Source organism: Lycium ferocissimum, chromosome 12 (genome assembly GCF_029784015.1).
Source record: "Lycium ferocissimum isolate CSIRO_LF1 chromosome 12, AGI_CSIRO_Lferr_CH_V1, whole genome shotgun sequence".
NCBI classification, from domain to species: domain Eukaryota; kingdom Viridiplantae; phylum Streptophyta; class Magnoliopsida; order Solanales; family Solanaceae; genus Lycium; species Lycium ferocissimum.
Window position 1 is genome coordinate 30,093,830 of NC_081353.1, and position 25,770 is coordinate 30,119,599.

General features: G+C 37.3%; 1 protein-coding gene across 2 annotated transcripts; it reads right to left on the bottom strand.

Moving 5' to 3' along the window:
* Window positions 1–8,627: 8,627 nt before the first annotated feature.
* Window positions 8,628–24,962, bottom strand: LOC132039540 (formin-like protein 13). Of its 2 annotated transcripts, XM_059430012.1 has the most exons (18): window positions 24,684–24,929; window positions 21,147–21,847; window positions 20,249–20,470; window positions 17,723–20,142; window positions 17,484–17,616; window positions 15,511–15,582; window positions 14,195–14,293; window positions 14,055–14,096; window positions 13,860–13,940; window positions 13,724–13,774; window positions 13,525–13,606; window positions 12,519–12,613; window positions 12,050–12,121; window positions 11,855–11,971; window positions 10,385–10,453; window positions 10,220–10,286; window positions 8,981–9,349; window positions 8,628–8,902 (listed from the first exon to the last, which is right to left on the bottom strand). In XM_059430012.1, the coding sequence occupies exons 1-17, from the start codon at window positions 24,754–24,756 to the stop codon at window positions 9,210–9,212; spliced, it is 4,536 nt and encodes a 1,511-aa protein (XP_059285995.1). In that variant the 5' UTR covers window positions 24,757–24,929; the 3' UTR covers window positions 8,628–8,902; window positions 8,981–9,209. The 2 variants fall into 2 exon arrangements, with proteins under 2 accessions (XP_059285995.1, XP_059285996.1); XM_059430013.1 differs by lacking the exons at window positions 8,628–8,902; window positions 8,981–9,349; window positions 10,220–10,286; ... (9 more) ...; window positions 15,511–15,582; window positions 17,484–17,616 and having other exon boundaries at window positions 20,028–20,159; window positions 24,684–24,962.
* Between the last annotated feature and the right edge of the window lie 808 nt (window positions 24,963–25,770).

Below are 25,770 nucleotides of genomic sequence, written 5' to 3' on the forward strand. Positions count from 1 at the left end.
TGGGACATAGGGTACTTCAAAAGAGAGAAAAAATAGCTCCTCCACCGCCTGTCTTGTCATAGCTGGAAAAAAATCTCTGACATCCTTTTGAGTCTCGAGACTGAGAAAAGTGATGAGGTTTAGTCATCTTAAAAAAATAGTAGAAACTACAAAAATTATACCTCTAAATGGGAGTTCCGCTACTTTCCTCTTTTTTTCCCATAGTTCTAGTCAAATCTAACATACATAGTTCGGTAAAAATTTAAAAGCTCAACTTTTGATAAACTTAAAGGAACAAAACTGTTCAGCGCATCTTAAATGACTATTTTGAGCCTACCCTCACACGTAAGGGACCATTTCCGTCGTTTTCTCTAGAAAACAATGCTTGGAGAATAAAATTGAACAACAACATAGCCCGTATAATCTCACAAGTGGAGTCTGGGGGAAGGATAGAGTGTACGCATACCTTTATCCCTACCCCGGTTGTTTCCAAATAAAAGAGTCGAGGAAAAATGATTACTTACAAATATACTGCGAATGCAAAAAGCACATCTTCCTTGTGCTCTCCTTTTAACCGCCTTTCCACTCTCTTTCTAATCTTATTGTAAAAAGCTTTTCTTGCCTCTAATTGCTCAGGCATGCCAGTGTTGTGATCATCAGTCATATCTTGCAGTAACAGCTCAAGGTTTGGTTTGAAATTCCAAATTTCACGTCCTAAAAACTCTTTCTCTGTCAAGCCCTCCCATCGGCTATGAATTTGAAATGCAAAATCAAGTGGATAATAGTAGCTCCTTGTTTTCGCCAAGCTCCTCCTAGCTATAGGATTTTGGTTTCTCTCTAACTACAAAAGCATAACTTGATAAGGAACAATATGAAAATGATGAGCATGTTAAAGAGGATACTACTATTATATTTAATAAACATATGACAACAACATACACAGTGTGATCCCACAAGTGGGGTCTTGGGAGAGGGTGAGGTATACGCAGAGGATAAAGATGTTGTTCCCCATAGACCCCTCGGCTCAAGAAAAGCATATTTCAAAAGAGGTTTGAGAAATATAGGAGTAAAAAGTTATGATGAAAATATCGAATAAAAGAGAGTATTGACAACAAAAATAGTAAAGCTAGCCAACGCAGCAGAAAGAATAATAGAATTAGATATGGCATATCAAGTTGATAAGGAGGCATAAGGATCCTTGATTCTACATAGTAGTTCCTTGTTTTACCATCACCAACTTCATCTTTCAACAAGTTCCTAGCTCTATGAAAATGAGCATGTTAAAGAGGATGAGCATTTCTTGTCATCTTTTACTACCATAAGTGCAAAAGCATATTATATTTAATAAACATATGTGCATCATTTAAAAGATCAAACATTATTTAGATGAATAAATGAGCTGCATATATGCCTACCAAATACTGTAGAGAAGCAAATCTAAACCAAAAAGAACTTAAAGCTGACAACAAAATATCTGATTAAAGAATATTATTGGTATCCTCATGATTATGATGTTAAGGAAAATAGCAATATGTGTGTTGAATAGAACAATTGGATGTATGATACTCATACAACTTACTCCAGTTAAAGAAAAAGATGCAGGTCATTCAAATATAGACAAACAAAGATTTAACATAAAGTAGGTGAACTAGCAACATAAGATTAAATGGAAACATAGAAAAAATCCTGTTAGGGAGCACTTTCCCCTTAAATAGGTCTTACCTGGCGCAAATGTGAATTAGTCGGGGCCCATTGCGGGTATCAGACACCTAGTAGGAAAAAACAAACAAAGAAAGATTAAATGGAAACACATGAAAGATGAAGAAACACCCACATAGACAGCTCAGCTAAAGAGAGACAGATAAAAAAAGCAGGATTTTCATTACGGAAGAAGAGAGGCTGAAACAATAATCTACTTGTGGGCAAACACGTAATAAGGGACCCATAGCTTTGGCCGAAAAGCTATATATGTGTTACAAACTGCATTAAATATATATAAATATTAAATTTCGAATCCAGTTATTAGCACTTAGCATCGTTGGTCTAACATCCTGAACTCATAAAGTCAAATCATTGATTTGCCTATGCTGCTATGCACATAGTCTAACCACAAAAGCCCGTCGAGCCCAAATATAAACCTTTCAAATTCAAATTGCAGTGACAATGTTAAACCCAAGGTCATGCATTATGCAAAGTTAGCATAGTAAGAAAAGGAAACTTTTATTGAACACATTCATGAAAATAATAGAGAAAATAATTCAACTACAAAGTTTACTCGACCTTAGTGTACGCATGCACTTGGCATCTTGGATATAAAAAAAAAAAAAAAAAAGGAGCAAACATTTGGTTTTTGCTTCCTCATAAGTCATATACCTCCAATATGGTGCTTAAAATATTATGGAACAAGAACATCCACCAAAATATCCTTTCTAGTTTGGAGATTTCTCAAAAATAAATTGCCTTTTGATGTGATTTTGTCACGACCCAACCGGAGGGCCATGACGGATACCCGGTGCTAACCCACCCGGGCACCTCTTATCGTACATTCACATTTACATCTAGGTGAGCCACGTAACTTAATCATACTTTCTATCCATCATTCATACTAATCCCATTGGGCAACAATACATTTATATCACCATCAACAACTATGCCCATATCAATGTACATAAGCCGACAAGCCTAACAAAATGATATACAAAATATAAGCCGACAAGGCTAAATACATCTAACCATATACACATGTCTACGAGCCTCTAAAAAAAGTATGTCATATCATATAGGCGGGACAGGACCCTGCCATGCCCATAAGTATGTACACAAAAGAATAGATACCAAAAGCTATAGCTCCGAATGAATGAAATGGAGCTCCTCTACGTAGTCCCTGAGTAATAAAGCTATGGATCAAGCCTGTCTCCCTGGCCACCTGCGGGCATGACGCAGCATCCACAAACAAAAGGACGTCGACGAAGAATGTACTGAGTATGTAAAGCATAATCAACATCATTATAGAAGCATAAGAGACAACATAAGAAATAGCATAAGATGGGAGGTAGTAGAACCAAAGATCATAAACACTTACTTGCTTTTCATAGGGGCCTTCCATTTCTAATGCGTGATTGTGTACATACACATGTACATATACATACATCCATATCTGTATCCGTATTTGTATCCGTATTTATATCTATATTCATATTCATATTCATATTCATATTCATATTCGTATTCATAGCTTACCCGACCATGAAGGTTCGGTGTTTCACATACCCGGCCATGGCAAGGCTCAGTGATTATACATACCTGGCCCTACCAAGGCTCAGGGTTATCCGTACCCATCTGCCGTGGCGTGCGCGCAATACATATCATACCCGGTCGTACAAGCTCGGTGTTACATAATAGTCATACATAGACACATATACATAAGAGCTCATAAGCATCTTCGGCATCATTACTATCATTGTTTCATTACATTTATCCTTAGAGGATCACCTATCATATCAGGAAGTATAATCGTAAACATAACGAGAATCATGAGCTTTAGTAGCTTTAAAGATAGAATCATTTGGAGGACATTATAGACTCATGAAAGGATAGATATATAGCCAAGGAACCATGCCTTATTGAAAGAAGGGTTAGCCTTACATACCTTTTCGTTTAGCTATTCTATCGCTTGAACGTTCTCCTTCAATGCTCACGTTTCTACCTTCATTAGAGTTTAGACTAACATTAGATAATCGATAGCTTAGCATACTTGACTAAAGCTAGAGAAAATTGGGCAAAGATCTTCTTTGTTTATACAACTTTTCCATATCATATATCAACTCTCAAACATTTATAATAACACTCACAACATCATAAGCCATAACCTTTATTCACCTACATTATCCATATTTCCTCATTCACTTCAAATCATCCATAACCATGGTCATAGCACACTATTACATTCACTCATATACAATGACTATCCCATGTTCTTAATGTCATTCATAACATAATTATAATCACAACATATCAAGAATCATGACTCATTCCAAGCTACTACTCAAAAATGCCACTATTCTCACATTCATGGCCCATTTTCTATCTCCTTCTACAATCCAAGTCTTTCAACCTCTCAATACCTTAAACAACATGGAATGACCATAAAACTTACCTTAGAGGGTGTAGGAATGGACTTTGGTTGGAAACACTTCACTTGAGCAAAACCCTAGTTCACCTCCAATGGGATTTCTTGTCTTGGATGAACCTTAATGAGTTTCTGGCACTTGATTCTCTTGGTTTGATGAAGTTGATCATCAATTTCTCTTGAGTTCTTGTGGAAGAAGTGTGGAGAAATATTCTAGAGAGTTCTTGAGAGAAGGGGAGTGAGGATGAAATGAAATGAAATAAACTTGGGTCCCTCATATTAATTTAGAACCTGTCCCGACTCAGTTCGACGGACCAACATACGGTCCGTATAATTTATATGGACCGTATGTGTGGCCATAGATTTGGTCCAGATAGGGCTGCATTTCTAGGCAGAATATACGGCCTAACATACGGCCAGTATATTTTATACGGCAAAGATGTTGGACCGTATAATGCCCAGCTATTCCGAAACTCGTTCTCGACGACTCGTTCGATCTCCAATCCTTATGGAACCTTCTTAACACTTGTTTAACACCTCATTAACAATCTAAGGGATGTTATAACTCTTCTCCAAAACATCATTAAGTCATCATTAACTTTTTACTCGTAAATCTTATCTGATACATAACGTATACCTTGCCTTTCTTGGCAAACTTTCTTCTCTTACCTTGAATGTCTTTGAAATCTCAATTAGGATCATCAAATGTTATTTCTTACTTATTGAAACATCGTATACTTCGCGCCCTTCGTTAGTCTATTCACTGTGCATTAACGGAAAATTTTTCGAGGTGTAACAGATTTGGAAACCAGTTGGTATCAAGTTGTGTATGGTGTCGTGTGCCCAATTGTGAAAATGCTCAGCATGTTTTTGTTGAAAGTCATCCTGCTAATTACATTTGGAGGAGATTTGGTAATCTATGTTGCTCGGATTCTTTAAAAATGTCAACGGGTGCATGTCAGATTCTCCAAAAGTAGTGTATATTTTGAGAATCTGACACGGGTGCGGCACCGAAAGTGAAGAGTCCGCGCAATTTAGTTGGTAATCCACTTGGAGTTCAAAAATCAGAGATTCAATATTAGAACTCTAATGAACCAGTGGTGGGCAATAAGCCCAAGAAATGAGGTACATAAATATCTAGTGCTTATTACCCCTCTCATGATCATTTGGGAAATTTGGAAAAGTAGGTGTTCATGTAAATATGGCACCCAAAAAAAGTTTTTGTAAAGTAGCATGGAGTATGATATGTGTTGGAACATTAAGGCTCTTTAAGCCTTAGCTTTCCCAACTTTGTTTTCACTTGGCCTTGGAGTAAACTCTGTGAAGTTATTTAGAGACTCAAAGCCACTCAAAATGTGATTTCAGTCACACGGATTTTGCCTGCAACAGGTAAGTTAAGGATGAATACAGATGGAAGCTACAACAACAACAACAACCCCACTTGTGAGGTAGAGAGGATGTTTCTGATAGACCCTCAGCTCAATATAGATGTAACCGTGCAAGAAAATAAGGAAAAGGAGACAACAAAATGGTAATGTATAATATGAGTGCAGCAATAGATATGGAAACATATAGGCGAAAAACAGATGGAAGCTTCATGAAGGAGAAAGGTATAGCTGGGATTGGAGGTATTCTTAGAAATAAGCATGGGGATATTATTATCGCCTTCTCAATACCAATCAGTTGCAATAGGAACAACATGGCAGAGGCCTTAGCGGCCAGAGCAGGGGTGCAACTATGCTCACAAGGAATAACAGCTTTTGAACTTCAAGTTGATTCAACGTTAATTGCTAGTATACTGGAAAGAAAGAGCATTGCACATGCAAGCAACAACAAGAAACAACAACATACCCAGTGGAATCCCACAAGTGGGGTCTGGGAAGGGTAGAGTGTACGCAGACCTTACCCTACCTTGGCAGGTAGAGAGGCTGTTTCCGATAGACCAAGCACTGCCAATGCAAGACTAAAGGATATTTTGGAGGAGGCATCAAGATTTTACACCAGGCTAGAGTTAACGTTTCACATTGCTATAGGGATACAAACCAAGTGGTCGATTCCTTAGCTAAACATGCTACTAATCTGGAGGATGCTGAGTATTTCCACAGTTTCCTAGAAATGCCAAGGGTTCTTTCCAACTTGATAAATGGCAAATGCCAAGCTTTAGAAGTAGATATGATAAGGCTAGTTTTTTTGTTAGTTGATTGTATTTAGTTTGGTCTAGGCAATATAGAGTTTGCAGCTAGACCTGGAGGAGTGTTTTTTTGACCATCAGTTCCTCAGCTTTTGTATCTTTTTTATTATCAACGGAAAACACCTACACTGTGGGTGGTTCAAATAATAATAAAAAGTGGTCAATGAAGTGGGAGAACCATGAGGTCTCAAGTTTAAATCTCAACTGAGGCCAAAAAACACTAGGTGATATCTTCATTTTTGCGTAAACTTGATAGGCAGAGTTACCTTCCCGGTGAAATAGTTAAGATGCGCGCAAGCTGATCCGGATACCACCCTCATTGGGAGAGGTGGGGGGAAGCGAATATTAAAAAAGAAGAAAAAGCAACAATACAAGGTCTTCAACAATGTAATTTTAAGTTAAATTTACAGTTTATGTTCTTGTTTAACAAGTTCCTCTTTTACATGCCTTCTAAAAGAATCTAGGTTTATACACTCCTTCTTGACCTTGAATTTGGAATCTTCTTCCTTTTTCAAATCACTCGATTCTTGTCTGTCGAACAAAGGGATAGTATATTAAAAAAGAACACAAAGTATGCAATCTTGCGGTCTCACGTTCTGATTTTTCTCATCTGTCCAAGCCAATGGTATGGTGAATGTAGAGTATTGATTAGGGGTTTAACCGAACCCAATATTTTATACATGAAATAGATATATCTACGAAAAATTTCAAGAGATACTATATTCTGAACCCATAATTTTAAAAACACGAGTTCAATGCTAGCTTGTTTGGATGGTTGTTACTTATTGTGTTAGATACAATTAAGTCACAATCAAAAGAATATTGTATTTAAACTAACAACACAATACAATATAAAATGATATGTAACAACCATCTAAACAAGGTGTAACCTAAGGCTTGGTACGTGGAGTTACTTTGTAGTTGTGCGGGTGGGAATTAGCATGTATTCGATTGAATAGTGAATAGTCGAGATGCATGCAACTTGACCCGGACGCCACAAACATAGGGGGTAGCAGGTATCTCATGGAATTAGTCGAGGTGCACACAAGCTGGCCAAGAGACACCATGATTATAAAAAATAACAAAAAAAAAAAAAAAAGAAGAAGAAGTTAGAACTTACAATTTATGTTGTTGTTTAACATGTTCCTCCTTTATCTCTATCTTGATCTTCTTGGTTACTGGTTGAGTAGCAGTAGAGTCCAACTCCTTTGGCTCACTCTTAACACAATAACCAAAATTCTTTCTGAGGTCCATCAAAACAACCTAAACAACAAATCTTTTCCAGTAATTATTATATACATAAAGTCATAAAGAAGCAAAACCCAAAAACCTACATGCATGTATTACAACAACATGTGCGAAGTAGTAATATAAATAGAGTAATCAGGAAAAAAAATATGGCCAATACGTAAAGAATTCCCATGAAAAAAAGGAGAAAGTAAAAAAAACAATTGAACTAAGACAACATGCATGATACCTAATTAAATTCACTTGTTAAATCTTCTCAATATGAATTAGACAGTCAACCTCGTTCATGAGGAGCAAGGCAGAAAATTATAGCAACGTGTAAATAGGGTAAAAGTAAAAACTTCTTTGGTTATATATAAGGTATTGAAACCCTTTTGAAATAAAGAATTTTAATATATACGTTTTTTATTATTTTTAAAATGAAATAAATCCTAAATTCTAAAGTATATTCACACGTGCTGATGGTTACAGAAATTAAATTTGTAGTGGTTAGATTTCTTAACGATTAGTAATTCAGACAAAAGTACCTCTTGGAGGTTAGTGTTTTTATTTTAAAGTTAATTAGTGTTTACTGTCTACAATATTAGTTGGTCATTATATTTGACAAGAACAACAACACTAGATATTACACTGGGTATAATATACATACTTCTTGGATAGGTCGTATATTTTTTACCCAGGGAAACTTATTTACTTGTCCATATAAAATGTTAATTTGATATTAAAATGAGTCATTGTCATTTGCTACAAACTCATTTACTTGGTTCAGTGATTAGTCAAAAATGAACGACTACTCTACAAAAATAACTTTTCGACACACACTTCTGACCAAAAACACTTTCCAAGCCTGACTAAACAAGCGAATTATATTATGCGATGGTTAAAAAATGGAGACTTGAACGAGAGGGCAAAACAATTGTGAGTGTCCCTTCTAAAGTCGAAAAAAAAAAAAAAAGTTTCTCAAGAGACTTTTTGAACTTTGCTGCGTTCAATACATGACTTTATTATAAAAATGATACAAGGGGAAGACAAAGGAGTATACATCCAACATCACCTAAGCAAATGCCAAAGAGTACCTGATTTATGAATTATAGTTGGCTAAAAAAGGAACTTATCTTGAAGAACTAATTTTATTTTTAACAGGATGATGACCACAACTAGATGTACCTAGGATAATAAAAAATGAAACTAATAGCTGAAAGCAAACAAAATGATGAAAAACAAATTTCTATGTTATTACAAATAAAAAAAATAAAAAAAGCCATCTTCTCCAAGAACTTCTACATTCTTCCTAGTAAATATGTACAATTTGCCTACCGCCCCAAAGTAATTCCATCTCCATAAACTCTCAGATTCTGCAAGAAAATTGAAATGAATTAAACCAGAAAAACAGGAGCTAGAAAGAGTAAAAAGCATGCAGTTTTGGAAATTACCTCTTATATAAACAAGAATAAAAGAGGAACACTGTGGGTCGCATTCGAACCTACACCAACGTATCTCCAATTTTTCCGCAGAAAATGTACATCGTCTTTATACCGTCATGTAACCCTTCAATCTCGGCGAAGCTTTGCCATGATAAAGAACAGTTTCCTTTGTGTTTTGTGTGCGGACATGCTGATGTTTTCGTATATGAGTACATTATTTCAGACTACGCAGACGGGGTCAAGTTTTCTCTGAATTACTCATCTTCTGCTTCTCCAATGCTTCTTTCTCTGCTTTCTTTCTCTCGAACTCCAGCTGCTTTCGATTTTCCTCTAGGGCTTGATTGAACATCCTTCGGAAGTTGTTTAACGTTGAGATAACTAGAGGAAAAAAGAGGAATGAAGTTAAGCTGGGAAACTAGTTTATTTCCACAGGTTTAAACTATGCTCACATGATAATAGGACACACTTCGCATGGTCTGTATCAATGTAGTATAGTACAATTCAAAACTTTTATGTTATACGAATGAACTACACCACAATGAATTAATCCCCAGAACTGCATTCTCTTGCTACTCCATACCGGAACAAACAGGAGTTAGAAAGCGTCAATCACAGAAAAGGAGCAGCAAGAAATACAGTTCTGGGGATTACCTCTGAAGCACAGACAATACAGATTAAGGGTGTGTTTGGTATGGAGGAAAACCAATTTTCCCTGTTTGGTTGCTCAAAATGTTTTCGAAAACATTTTCTTTAGGAAGACACGTTCCTTAAAAATAAGGAAAATAACTTCCCTAATGGATGTAGGGAAAACAAGTCCCACAAGTGACATTCCAAGTTCATTGTATCCTCCCCACCCCTTGACCATTCCACCCCCCACCACCACCGAACCCCACCCCATCGCACCCCATAGTGTTTTGCTAGATTACAATATAAATGCTTTTGGGTTAATATTTTTTTTGTTTTCTTATCAAACACTAGAAAATAAGCAAGAAACCCAGTAGAAAACATTTTATAAGAAAACATTTTCCTTCATACCAAACACACCCTAAAGCTAGGAAGCGGACAAGTAATTTGATCAACTGAATTGTTAATCTGTTAGACCAATCAGAATTGAGAAGAAAAAAGCTCATACCACGGAGAATCTTCTGTCAACAAAGGAGAATAAGAGATAACAGATGACTGCTTAATCGACATCTTTTTTAGATTCAAAATTTCTTCATATAAGGATGATAAATTATCAAACATTACCTTGTTCAAATGGGCAACGAGCTGGATCTTCTCCAAAGTAAAGAATCAATGTATCAACATTTCTACCCTGTTGGGTATGTACAGAGAAAAAACACGCCATCAGGAACATCTCAATGTGGTAGACACCAAACGACCACAAAAATTTCTGTTAGGAATAAGACCTACCACACCGGAATAAAGTTGAGCCAAGGACCTCACTTCACCTTCAGCATAACAAAGAAACTCCTTCAAGGCCTGGCAAATGGAAATTATACCAATCAATGAGAAATCAGAAAGTAGATACACTAAAAAAGTCATACTTCTTAATCCGTTCTTGCCAGTGGGAGCCTATCTAATCTTTTATCTTATTTGCGTGGGAGCCCACCTAATCTTTATCTTATGTGCTTTTCAAATAAGATTTATTCCGCTAAATCAGGTGATTGGATGCACATCAAAGAAACCAAAGACTTCATACACAATAGAGGGATACGACAGAGTATTTTTTTTTTTTTTTTAATACAATGAATGGAGTTCCTTCTTCACTTTCTCCTGATATCAACCAAGAGGTGCAGAAAGCAGCAGTCCTGCAAACCCCTTTCTCTTTAGGATCCAAATTCATTTTTATCCAACTTTTCATCACCTGGCGAACCGATTAATGCATATTTTGGATAGTTAAATAGAAAGGATATCAGAGATTTCCCAAAGGAGAGCAGCATCCATATCTATTCTAAAATCAGTCTTGGTGTAGGACAAATTCGGTAAATGATGTTGCTAGCATATGGGACTTCCAACTCCTAGCATAGTTAGAGGAGATGAGTTTGTACACAAAGTTACCTCATAGTCGAACTGAGAGCACAAAAAATAACCGTGAGTAGTCACTGAGAACTTAATAAGACAAAACATCAGGCCGGAGGCATTTGTATTGAATTCTTGAAAAATCATCAGAGACTAGATCTACCACCTTAAAACATATGGAATAAGCCTTCTCCCCAATTTTAGTAGTTCTCATTGTCGGCAAAGGTGAAAGGAAGAAAGGCCTTATTATCCTTTACATCTAAAATTTGTCCATACAAATGAAGCACAGCATTACACTGATAATATACAATTCCTTAAATCTGTTTTATTAGGTTTTACTTTTTTTTTCCCCCTCTAAGTTTGTTTGTGGTTCCTCTCTCAACACTACTTTTCCTATATTCTTCACCTCTCTAGATTTCAATTTGGTATAATGCACATCTACCAGGATCTTTAGTCTTCCACAGATCCCCATTCTGCTCTTTGTGTTCTTTATTACAGTGAGAACCTTTTGCTCTTCCTGTTCAACATCATATATTACCAAGTAGTGTCTTGACTCAGAATTCTTTTTCTTTCTCACTTTCCATTAGAAAGAAAAGGTGAATTAGAGCCTTCATCATAAGAGAATTTTCAGTTCTCAATTGCATAGTGGAATCAAGGAGGATTCATCTTCTCGATATGCGCTATTACCTAATGTGATAAAAACTTTAACTACTTAGGCACATCACTGTGGATGCCAACATCACGCTTATTTATTTTCATTTTGTGATTGAGTGGTAGAGTGGCCCAGAAAGGGGATAAGATCAAACGATCTGACAGTATGCAGAAATCAGCATTATGTAGATCACTGTAGTCACAGCTTACCTTACGAAAGTTCTCAGACACAACTCCGTCGTTTTCAGACATGGACAGTTCTTGTACAACTTTCTCAAGTCCTTTGCTAATAGCTTGCATTTCCTCTGCGAGAAATTTCAGTTGTATCTGCATAATTTTTTCTAATCAGACCACTGTCAGTAATATTTCTACAAATTTGCCATTAGTCAGTCCAAATAACGATACCTTTGCGCAAGGTTCCAAGCTAGAAAGATCTTTAGAAAAATCTAGCAGTTCTGGCAATTTGTCAAAAAGTACCTGGCAGAGAAAATTTCTTTAGCGTCTTGTAAAATATGATGGTTGCTAGAATATTGTAAAGTCTAATTCAAATGCATTTTGCCAAGTGAAAATCTTGAGTTACAAATAGTTAGATACCAGCACAATGACGAGAAAAAAGTGAATATAAAGACATGTAGTTGTTACGGCAGCAATTTATAAGGAAAAGGTTCATACCAGTCAGCGTCTAAGTGCTAGAGGACAATCTAACATCAATAGGATAAGAAATCTGGAAGTACCATGCGCCATGCAATTTTTAAGGATAGAGATAATTATATAGATTGATTTGACAAATGCGAGGAAACTGATAACAACGTACACGAAAAGTCAACCACATCATTATGCTCTCATCAAGAAGATTACCAATCAAAGGCTGTACCTTGCAAAGATAATGCATGAGAGTCATCTTATTGTTCCGTGCACGTGTCTCTGTTAGTTTAAGGAGGCTATCTAACCTGAATCCAACAGCAGAACCTACACAAATCAGCAAGAGATTATTAGATTAAACAAAGATAGTTGCTCAAAGATAATAAATCATTTGGAAGAAATGCATTTATCATCTAAATGAAGCAGGGATTGTTCAATAATTTCAAGACCAGAAAAGCCAATGGAGATGACAATTGCAGAGATATATCATTTCACCAGAAAAGCTTTGAGAGATACCCGGTTGATTTATTTGACATGTTTTCCTCATCTAGAGTTAATATTTCTACTGCTGAAGAAGTGTTCTCAACTTGGAAATCTATTAGTGAGACCAATTTCCATATTTTTCAGAAAACATACTCCCTCCGTCCCAAAATAAATGTCACCTTAGCAAAAATTACGTTCATTAGAAATCAATAAATACAATGTGAAGTTCACTAAACTACCCCTATTTATTGGATGTTTTTTGAGAATTGGACAATATTAAAGAAGACTGCTTCTTTAATGCGAAGGGCATAGTTGAAAATACTTGTCATTTTTTGTCTTGAACTCCTAAAGTGACACTTATTTTGGGACGGAGGGATTAATTGAATAAATCCCCCTAAGAACTAGACCTAGTCAAATAACAGACATGCCGGCTGTCGGTTTCCACCCTACAAAGGTTAAATAAAAGAAAGTTCAGATGGCCGTCAGCAGGAACGCAATCAGTTAATCTTCTATAGAAAGCTAGAGTTGATAGGTCAACATTCTAGCTAATAGGATAAAGTGTTGATAATGTGCATTTAATTCCTCAATTCCAAACCCCTAAAGATTGTGTAATTTCTTTTGTCACTTATCAAACAGGTCACTCCTTTTCTTTTGGGTGGGGGAACTCTTCAACTCACTCCCCCACTGAGAAAAATAGGACGTCACAATGAAGAAAGCAAGATATGCTTGAAAACAAAAGAGATGTTAAACCCAACCTCTAGCGGTTCCCTGGTTCAAAGCATTTCCGAGAGAGAGAATTGTTTGCATAATCCTTTTCAATTTTGATGAACCTTTGATCTGATTACAACATTAAAGAAAAGATATAATCAAGGACAGCATCAAGAAAGAGACCCCTAGTCTCATCTAAAAGTGGTAAAAAAAAAAAAAATTTAGAAAAAGAGTAAAAAAATGTACCTGATCAGCTGCTGAATTCACAACATTCAGACTCTTCCTTAGCTCAGAAACCTGATATTAAAAGAGAACAAATGTGCCATCAGCAAGTGAAATACTCCCATTGCAGCAAAGATGAGCAGATATGCCATATTCTCACCTGAGATTCAAACTGAATCTTAAACGAAAAAACTCGCAGCTTGGACTCTATTCGTGGTACTTGCATCAACTCTAACATAAACTGTGACAACGAAGAGGTCTTAGAATCAGATGTTACTATAATGGTCCAATCCACTCCATGCATTGGGATACTAAACAAGAATAAGGAAATAAGGTTAGTTCACAATGGACAGACCTGTTCACATCGACCCAACTTCTCCTTCTCTCCTTTATAACCCTGAAACAGAAATATTCAACTAAACAAGGTTATTTCACATTGTTTCTATGTACGTTGAATTATTAGTTTTCCTTATTCTTTTCAATCAGATCTTTCACCTTGAGAGTTTCCATTTCCTCCTTAGTCGGGCAAAACTTAATCAGATTATCCACTTGATCCACATCTAATGCTGAATCTTCCAGTGCAAGCACTGAGCTCTGTTGAAATTATTAGAAAAGTGATAGCTAACAATTAGAAGTGTAATCCAACTTTTAACAGAGCATTATCCATACACATTGACAATTATATTCATATAAACATAAACACACACACACATATATACTGTATATGTATATTCAACAACACAACAACAACAACATAACCAGTGTAATCCCACAAGTGGGGTCTGGGGAGGGTAAAGTGTGCGCAGCCCTTACCTCTACCTCATGGAGGTAGAGATGCTATTTCCGAAAGACCCCCGGCTCAAATAACTGTATATGTATATTCATGAGAGAAAATGGACCTTGGGCCTACCTCAACCCCAAAAGCTAGCTCATGTGTGTAGGGATGTGTGTGTGTCGGTGGGTGGGTGGGGGGGAGATGGGCGGCTTACATCATTCTTGGAAATAATCACATTTCAATATAACTCGACTATATGCAAGAGTATATGGTCCACGGAACATCACAAAGAGAGATGATAAATAAGGAGAATATCTAGCATGCAAAAAGTGCACAAACAGGACCAAAATTTTTTATTACAAGATTCAATACGTACAAATACCTTTTATTTTGGGATAGGTGACACTCGAAAAGCTTTGCTTTCTTTAGATATCAGATTATACTTACATCAGCATGAAATGTACATTGGTTATACAATAAAGTACAGTCTTAGGATAGTAAAAAAACGTAAGTCTTTTACCAATACAGTTAAGCAGTATAAAGTCCAAATCAACTGTATGCCCCCATTTAAGCGTGAATATTGTTACTACAGAGGTTTATTTGGAAATTGAATATCTCGCAAAGAATCTCCAACAAGGTCAACTATCTGTTTGTTATTTTTGAGAGGAAGTTTAATACAACAATGGAGAAAATAGAGAAGGAGCAAAAATTATATACACGAACAGATCTAGGCGCAACAGGAGACGGTTCACCACACCATAATTGCTTATTAGGAACACAAAAATCAATCAGAAACTGGCAGCTATAAAATTATGGGATACGTAACGTGCTTTAAATTTTATTTGAATGTTAAATGAATCATTGTGATAACAGCACCACCCTACTGCAGGTATACAGAAGTAAATAAATGATTACCCAAGATAAGATGGCAGAGATGAACACAAACAATTGGTACATCCAGCTGTATGTCAGATATATATTCTAGAATAACTAGATTATCCAAAAAGAAAGTCAATTGTATACGAATACAGCTTACCAGCATGTCATGCAGTGGTATTTTCACCTTAGAAAGCATGATTTCACAATTATAAGCTCGTCTATGATCAACCTGCCAAAATAGAGTTAACATAAATTCTCTCTTAAACTTGGAAGAGATGAAATAGTTCCACACTTCCATCGTTTCTCCACAGCTATATGTGAGGAGAGAACAGGCAGTGGCTTCCACAGAGCTATACGAGTATCAGGTGGAGATGGGTTATATGAGATGTTACTCGTGAATAGGTTTTCACTGAATCCTTGACAAAGAACCTTGGATAATTTGTGGAAACAAACTTGGGAAGCAGAATTAAAAGATATTGTTTGTCAAACCAGCATGCTGTTACATAGCTGCAAAACATACCAATCTACATGCCTAAGAAAAAGAATTTACTCCCTCCGTCCCAAAAAGATTGTCTTAGTTACTATTTGGACAGTCCAAGGATATTTTCTTTGACCATAATTTTTTCAAATACTTTCTAAATATTTTGAATTGTTAACTAATGTAACTTATACTACTTTTTATATAGTTTCTAAATATGTAAGTTTTATTTTAAAAAAAAATTAAAGATTCTATGTCGGAATTCACACCAAACATTAGTTAGTTTGACTAACTCGTAATCAGAGTCAAGACAATCTTTTTAGGACAGAGGGAGTATTAATTAGATATTTTAAGATACAGAACAATGAAACTATTTATCTGAATAAAAGCAATAGTCTTTTCTATGACGGTGGTGTCTGGACAACATGCGCACCTTGGCTATTCCACCGCGTACCTGCTACCTCCCACCAGCACAGATACCGGTGACATTGTCCGCTAAGGCTTAGATAGATCGGACGAAATATCACCTAGTGCTTTTGCCTCGGATGGATTCTAAACATGAGACCTCATGATTCTCCTTCCACTTCATTGACCACTAGGCCACACCCAAAGGTGGGAGCAATAGCTTATATTTTACTGACCCCTCATTTAAACAAAAGGGCCGTCCGGTGCACAAAGCATCATGCACTCACGCAAGGTCCGGGAAGGGCCGACCCCCAAGGGGCGTCATAACCCCTCATTTAAATAATGTGTTAAACATTACACAACTGATATCTAATCACCAAGCTGCCTCAATTATGAGTATGAAAATTCTATTGACCCTTGATTTAAACAATGTGATAAAGCTTAAAAATCCAATAACAGGGCTGCCTCAGTACTGTGCACCGACCTAGGCAATTCCTTTTTTCCAATAATTTTCTTTTAAAGAAAAGGACCAACTGCCATAAGGTTTGGCATCATCAAAACTACTCCTAGTGTCTTTAATATTCTTGACAATCCAAGCATCGTTCATTCTGGAATTAATATTTATGATAGATGGATATTTAAGTATGTTTTAAGTAATCAGTATGACCTCCTATCTAAACATTCTATAATTAATATTTATGATAGATGGATATTTAAGTATGTTTTAATTAATCAGTATGACCTCCTATCTAAACATTCTATATATTAAGTGATACTACATTAAACAGGAAATAAAGATCACCGAGAGCAAGCATGCCTAGAGTTGAGAGGCATCACTACGACATGTCAGCACTGTGCTTGTCCTTTTACAAACTCAGGTTTTTAGGAATAAAGCTCCACCGAATTTCAGCCAAAAAACTTCATTCCAGAAACCCTTCTGAAAACGAAGTTTCTTAAGCTGAAAACTAGCTGATCTAAAAAGGAACCACTTGCAAAGACAGAATCGTGTCAAGAAAGAGGGATTGGGGAACAGGCTGCACTAAAGGAAGATACCAAAGTACAAGACCAAGATCAGAAAGTGTATGTTAGAAGTAGGCTGTTCATAATATTTAAGATTCAGAGATTTATGTCAAACAATGGAACCCCAGGAACCGTGCAAATGACTTTCCCGAGATAAAAAGATTTAGGGAAACTTTGCGCATATATCTATAAGGAACCTCAGATATCATATAGACATAAACACTTACCAGTTGCACTTTCTCCGGCTTCTGCCCCAGTGAGGTCCTCGAATTCCTTTTCCCTCCTGAACTGCCTTGTCCTGAAGTTGGAATTGCAGCTGAAAAGAGGGATTCAAGCTCTGATATATCAATCTCTGGTGCCCTATCAAAGAGAAATTGAAGGACATGAGATGTTATTTCTGGAAAGAATCTTAAAAAATAAAAAAGATTGACAAATGGCTACTTTCACACTCATGGTTAGCACCTACTTGGGAGCATCACCACATTTCTGAGCCTCAGCCCACAAGCTTCCTGAGACTGCTCTAGATATCTTTAACCAATGTAATGGCTTCAGTTTCTTTGATGACTGGCTTCTTGAATTCATGGTACGAGACAAGGGTCCTCGCCCCTTTAAGCCAGGTGGAGGAGCAGAAGGCGGGGGTGGAGACGGAGAACCAGGGAGATTACTACCTTTTGATGCCGACTGTATCAGACCGGAACCTGCTTTTAGATCCCCCTTAAGAGAAGGGACTGGAGGAGGGGGAGCGGAAGGAACACTCTGTGGAGAACCCAACACAGGAGGAGGAGGAGGAGGAGGCGGCATAACAGATATGTTTGCAGGCTTAGGAGTTTGTGAAGCAGGCAAAGGAGGGGGTGGAGGTGGAGAGGGTCCACCATTGAACGAGGAGTTCTCCTTCATAGGTTGCCCAGGAAGAGGTGGAGGCGGAGGTGGCGGCGCTCCAGTTTGGGAAACAACTTTTTCCTTCAAAGGTGGAGTAGGTGGAGGTGGAGGTTGAGGTGGTTCAGTAATAGAGGAAGAATTTGCATTCAATACTTGGGTTGTCGTTAACTGGCGTGGAGGTGGAGGAGGAGGTGGTGGTAGTGGCGGTGGCTTATCTCTAAAAGCTGAACTTTCCTTCAAAGTTGGGACTGGTTCAAGTGGTCCACTAGTACAGGCAGAATTCTTGTTCAATACTGGGGTTGTAAATAATGTGCATGAGTCTCGAGGAGGAGGTGGTGGTGATGGCACACCTCTGAAAATTGAATGTTCCTTCAAAGGTGGGGTAGGAGGAGCAGGTGGCTGAGGTGATCCACCAACAGAAGCAACATTCTCGTTCAATGGAGGGGTTGGATATTGTGGAGGTGGCGGGGGCGGAGGCGGTGGTGATATTGAAAAATTACTACTATGGACGATTTTTTGTTCTGAAGGTTTGACAAATGGAGTGGCAGCTGATGGAGAAGAGGAACTAGAAGGCGCAAGAGATGGAGGGCAACTTCTAGAAGGATGAAGAGGTCGAGTAGGTTCCCTTTTAGCAGCTTCATCAGCTGGCTGCTGCGATGTTCGAGGAAGCAGAGATGTATCAGGTTGAGAAGCAGTAGGTCTATCATCCTTCAAGGATACAATTGGAGGACCTTGGGTTCTGGGTGGAGTAGCCTGAGCTGCAGAAGGTACAGTTCGTGTGACTAATTTATCCTTCACAGGAGGAGTGTGTGGTGATGGTGCCACCGGTGAAGGAGATAGAGATAATCCAGTCAGATGAGGAGGTGAACAAGGTTCCCCTTCATGAGCTGGCTGCTGCGCTGTTGGTTGAGACGTAGTAGGTTTATCATCCTTCAAGGATACAACTGGAGGACCTTGGGTTCTGGGTGGAGTAGCCTGAGCTGCAGAAGGTACAGTTCCAGTGACTAATTTATCCTTCACGGGAGGAGTGTGCGGAGATGATGCCACCGGCGAAGGAGATAGAGATAATCCAGTAAGATGAGGAGGTGAACTAGGTTCCCCTTCATGAGCTGACAGCTGTGCTGTTGGTTGAGATGTAGTAGGTGTGTCATCCTTCGAGGATCCAATTGGAGGACCTTGGGTTCTAGGTGGAGTAGCCGGAGATGCAGAAGGTACAGTTCCAGTGACTAATTTATCCTTCACAGGAGGAGTGAGCGGTGCTGGTGATGGAGATAGTCCAGTACTAATACCCTGACCCTTTCCAGGTAAGGGTGAGGATGGAGGTGGAGGTGGAGGTGGAGGTGGAATACTGGCCTTGAATGGCGGCGTCCTGGTTTCAGGTAGGGAAAGGAAGTCATTAGGCTCACCACATTCTCGTACATGAGGATCCAACTCTTTTATAAGCGGAGGACGCTCCGACGTTGGGAGAACATATGGAGATAGTTGTGATGACACAGAAGAAGCACTAGGTTCTGTACTAAGGTCAACAGGAGAAGGTTCTGAAAGAGGAATTGATGGCTGCAATTTTGACACCTTCATCTCACTTTTGGTCCCAACAAATTGAGATTCAGCTTTCTGTTGGTCGCTTTGGTGCACTTTGGACGGTGATTTGATGGATGATATAGACTGCTGGTCCAACATAAATGGTGACGAGCCTTTAGCATTATTGTCCACTAGTGCGAGTCCCTTCTTCTCTCCGGGCGTCTCCAAATTTGTTTGATCGAGGAGCATGCTAATGTCTGTATACTGGGGAGGAGTGGATTCCAAATTTTCCTGTATTAAACCTGAAGTGGTTATTTGTTGGAGTACATTACGAGCAGCAACAGCCTTCGGACTTATCCAATCCACACAACTAAAGATCTCCTGAACCTTGGCAAATGCCTCCACTGGTAGGCCATCCTTCTCCTCAAAACAGGACAAATCTACAGGAAGAACAGAAGCAGCAGTGTCCATCTCTGAGAAAAGAACCTTCATCCAGAGCACAACTTTCATAAAATTACAATATGCTTCTAGCTGGAGAATACCCCAAAAAAAAAAAAAAAAAAAAACATGCATCTTATATGAACGATGATACCTCTGCTCTGAAATCTTTTGGAAATTGATCTTTAGCATCCCATAAAGTGTCAAGTTCATCACGATTAACTATCAAAATGTTTGACCTAATAAAAGCTGTGTTAAACATGGTCCTAAACATCATCTGTTCCCGCTCCAAATCATCGTGCAAGCAAATACATTCCAACACAACATCGCCTTGAATATGGCAATTGATATCAATCTTAACCAATTCGCATTCTGCCTGAAATGATATTATAAAGAATGTCAGATCAATAGTCAGCTGTGTCCTACGAGGTCATGCACAACAAGAATGGGAAAGAGGGGGTGAGGGAGAAAGGCTACATATAACATGTACATGCGTTTTCAGGCATGTGCATATAACCAGGGCCAAGTACAACCTAATTCAACTGGACCTCACTTGAGGAAAACCATAAGAACAATGCCATTCGAACAAAATGTCAGAAGCTTCAGTGGTAAAACTTGTTAAATAGTCCATTTCAGTCTAAATCAAACATCTCAATCCCAATGTAGACCACTACTTGACAAATTAACAAGGTCAGAGAATAGACGAAAAGCCGTAAAATTGCTTCCCTGGGAAGATGTCAGAAGATATAAGCTGTAGAAATCAAATATTAGATAGTTGATCCACTCGAGGTCAAACATATTAATCACTGAAAGAACATAAGTTGTACTATCATAGATAAAGTTCCCCCGTATGTTCCTTGCTCTATTTGCAGATTATTTACATGCTTTTTTTTTTTTTTTTTCAACTTTAGATGAATTTGACAAGGTCTATATGTCAGTCCTAGAAACAAGCACGTTTAATCAACAGAATAGAATAAAGATACCCTTCCACAAAGATAGCATAAACCCTTTGTAAGTAAAATATGATTTTAGTAGAGGAAACCCCATATTACCTGCTTGTAATGACGGACAACTTTATTCTTCTTTGGAGTTGAGAACAAAATTTTTGGCGATCGATCAGAAACTAGAAATGGATCCTGTCCAAAGATACGAAAAATTGGCCGGCAACCACCCTCGCCATCAAAATTAGGTATCGCCCTAATAATGATGCAATCCAAAGTGAGTGCTCTGTCCAATGGAGGCCACTGCATGTTCACATTCCTCCTGGCTACATACTGTAGGTATCTTAGCTGAGAAGGAATTGGATTCAGTGGCTGCAGCAAGTACAAAAGCTCGCGAGGAGCCTGCTTATAAATCATGTCTAAGGTCTTCTGTTCTCCAGTGTAATGTTTCCTGTATATCAATAATGCAGCCAACATAAATGCCAAAACTGGCCAACCACCCCGTTCACAGTGCATTAAAAGCACATTTTGTTGCCCAAGTGAGAGCCAACTTTCACCAGATCTCAGAAAATGGTGTATCACCTCCATTGAAAGCAAGGGACAACCCTCATAGTGCCGAGGGTAGTCCATTATTGTCAGATCATACTCAGACAGAATATTTGCCATCAGGCTCTGCGACTCACCCTCACGAAAATTAAAAACCATTATTTGTGCGTCAGGGTAATGATCCTTAAGTTGACTAATCACACCTCCAGCATAGCCTTTGTAATTTTCTTCCTCCCAAACATCAGTGGTGAAACAGCAATCAAACACTGCATATAAAACAGAAGCAATTATTAGCGAAACTGGCATACAACAGGCTTTTTTTTTTAAGAGTCACAAAAAATATACTTTTGTGGTGATAAAACAGAGATGACATGAATCAGCTGTAATAATCTCGGCCTCCTGCATTATGTCAAGCTCTAAACATAAATATTTTCAGAAATTTTTTAACAGAGAAACACACTTTCTCTTGCCACAGTACTGTTCCGTTTTTCTCCCTTTTTTTTTAAGAATAGAAATTTGGGTTCTGTTGTCACAATACTGTTTGAAACCTTCAAGGTGTTCCTTGTCAGCTTCCCTTTTACTTTTAAAAGGCGTTGATCGAATAACCTCACATTTTGAGTTGTTGACTTAATTAGATTCAATATCTTCTCCATTCCTTCCGCCTTTTTTCTAGGTCACGCAAGAGTAAGATACCTAATTCACATGTACTCAAAACTTAATAAAATTGAAAAATCAATACTGATTGAAGATTATAAAAGGCATCAATTCCTCAAGTATTTTTGCCTTTTTTGTTCTACACATCAAAGTATGACTGATCAAAACTCTATAACTCACAAGTTTACATTGCTGGAAAGCAACCTTATGCTGCCGCCTGATATAGTTTTCCTTTCATCTAACCCTAATAGAGAACCCGTCTTAACCTAAAGAATCAGTTCAATCCTCTGCCTCTTAAGTGGCTGAGTCTTCCGCTTCAATTTTTTCTTTTGTCTTGAATGATGGTGGTGTCAGCGCCAGCTTGCGTGCACCTCGACTATTCCACCACACCTATTTTTTTTTTTTGGGCCTGCACTAAAATTTGAAACTAAGACCTCATGGTTCTCCTCCCACTTCATTGACCACTAGGCCATAACCACTGGCTGCTTTTGCTTCAAAATATTCTAAGATTAAAATCATTTGCATTAGTCATCAGAACACATTCATAGCTACACCACTTCTTTAGCCTTCATTCATCTATAATAGTTGAATTAAGCAATTGTGCTATCAGAAACCGGGGGATTAAATGAAACCGCATTATGCGTTACTTGTCCAACACAACCACCCTTCGAAGTTCAAACTAAATTAGCATAAACTTAGAAATATTATTAATTCTACCAAATAAAGCACAAGCAGGCTTTGAATTGTCTAAACACATTTTTCTCCCTCTTCCATTCCCGCTGTTTCAATGAGATCCCTAAGCATCCTAAGTATTACATTAGAGTATTTTGGACAAAAAGACGAGCTGAATCCCCTGCCGGTGAAGCAGGTTATGCTTCGACGCAGCTCAGCTGGCATGCCAAATGTTGTCAACTTCACAGCAGTCAATAATGTCATCACAACAAGAGCACAACAACATCACTTTCCTAGCCCAAGCAGTGGCGGAGTCAGGATTTTCACTAAGGGGGTTCAAAATATAAAAAGGTAAACACATGAAGAAGCCAATGAGATTCAACATCTACTATATATACATAAAAAATAATTTTAACCTTACATATATAGTGTAATTTTTCGCCGAAGGGATGAACCCCCTCCCAACCACTTAGCTCCACCCCTGGCCCCAAGAGTACAAAGGGTGTTGAGTTGGCCCTTCAGCTTAGTTGAATTAAAGTATTAGACAGTCTCTTCATTGCAAGTTAACTTGCATTTTGCTATAACTCTCTCCGTCCACTCACACTTCCAACTTAACGTACCATATTTCGGTACTTTTTTATAACTGAAAAATCCGCCAGCTAGCATACGATTCGAAACAGGTACTGCAGTACTTCAAATTAAATTTTAGCATACAGTAGAAATATTTTTAATCAATTCAAAAGTAGCTAGAGTCTAGTCTTAATAGTATTAAAGATATAGATACCTTCCTCCTCAATTTCAATAACAACAAAGCTCCTTTCCTTATCTGGCCCCAAAGTGGCAACAATGGTCTACTCAGTTTCGAGGTCTGTTTTGCTAAATAGTTGGTAATAGGTCAGGTAGGAAACACAAACACCTGATAATTCAGGTAGGAAACTCGCAAATGACCATTATCTCTTAATTTTTTTTTCCAATTAATTCTTTCAATTATCTGTGTGGAGTGCCATTTAGCACCATTTTTAAACAAAAATAGAGGGTGTACACCACGTGCCATCACATACTTGTCGAAGTGTGTTTTGATAAATAGTTAGTGATAGTTCAGGTAAGAAACTCGCAAATGACCATTATCTCTTAATTTTTTTTTTCCAATTAATTCTTTAAATTATCTGCATGGAGTGCCATTTGGCACCATTTTTAAACAGAAAAGAGATCATACTCCACGCACCATCACATACTAGTCGGGGTGTATTTTAATAAATGGCCGGTGACAGCAGTGGCGGAGCCAGGATTTTCTGTAAGGGGGTTCAAAAATATGAAGATGTAAACATACGAAGAAGCCAAGGGGGTTCAATACCTACCATATATACATAAAAAAAATAATTTTAACCTTCAATATACACTGTAATTTTCTGCCGAGGGGGTTCCCCCTCGGTTACACTTGGCTCCGCCCCTGGGTGACAGTTCAGGTAAGAAACTTGCAAAAAAGTGACTAAAAAGGAAAAAGCGCCACATAATAGATAATAATCACTTGTTTACAATTCCATTTCCTCATTACAATACATGTTTCAAAAATTGAATTATAATAACAACTAAAAAAAAAAAAAAAAAAAAACTTCTCTATTTATTCCAGCTCGATCTCAATAAACTACAAAAATCTCCAGAATTTCATAACCTTCATTAATATATTTTTTTTTAAAAAAAAAAAGCACAGCTCCAACAGAATACCAAAGCAAAAACCAAATAATAATAATAATAATAATAAAAATATGAACGTACCGTAAACTCTTTCACAGATCTCTAATAGTCCATCAGGTGGTTTCCTATAGAACAATTTCCTTAATAATGCCATTTCTTCTTATAATTCAACACCTTTTTTTCTTCTTTTTAATTCCAAAAACTTAACAATATATATGTATAACTATAAATATATATTCATAATATACAATATGTATATATGTGTGTGTGTGTATGTATATACAATTTCTATATGTATATGTGTGTGTGTGTGTATTTGTTTGAAAATGGAGAATTGTTGTTTTGTTGAAGAAGAAAGAGATGTTGAGGGATCGCCTTAACGAATTTTAACAGGAGAAAGAGAAAAATGACAAAAATGATCCCTTATGTTTGAGGATAGGTTCAGAGTAGTGTCTTAAGTATTGTACTTAATAGTTTTAGTCCTTTAATTTTGCCAAAAGTTAACACTCTTTACTGAACTCTGTCTATTATATTTGATCGGAACTATGTAAAAAAAAAAGAATTAAACTATAAACATCGAGAAAGTCTCATCCAATTTTAAAATATGCAACAAAAAAACTACAACAGACACTAAGAAGTATTTAAAAATATTTTTTCTCTCCCAATTTATGTGATATAGTTTGTCTAGGTACAGAGTTTTAAGAAAGATAGAAAGGAACACTTTTGAAGCTTATAGTCTAAAATAAGTCATAGATATTTGTGTGGCCGTAAAATATTTCATTAAGAGTAAAAGGAAAAGTTCATAAGTTAAATGTATCATTTTTTTTTTTTTGAGATAGGCTAAAAAAGATAATGTAAATTACATAGCAATAAGTTGCAATAGAGTCTAAAAATAAATCAGAGATATCAGAAACTACAAAAATTGTACCTCTAAATGTGAGTTTAGTCTAATTTTCTTATCTTCCACTGTCTCTGTCAAATTAATAAACAGAATTTGATAAATATTTGACGGAGATACTAAAAGTATTAACTTTTGGCAAACTTAAAGGATCAGAACTGCTAAGTGCATAATTACGGGACTATTTTTAAACTATTTTCAAAATAATGGACCATTTTGTCATTTTTACAACAGGAAGAACTCTTGGAGTCGGTACAATTTTGTAAACGA

Coding starts and splice junctions, on each gene's coding strand:
- LOC132039540 (XM_059430012.1), bottom strand. CDS start 24,756: ATGGCATTATTAAGGAAATTGTTCTATAGGAAACCACCTGATGGACTA. Junction 13,941..14,054: donor AGTTGGGTCGATGTGAACAG/GTCTGTCCATTG, acceptor TCGTTGTCACAG/TTTATGTTAGAGTTGATGCA. Junction 13,775..13,859: donor AGATTCAGTTTGAATCTCAG/GTGAGAATATGG, acceptor TTTTAATATCAG/GTTTCTGAGCTAAGGAAGAG.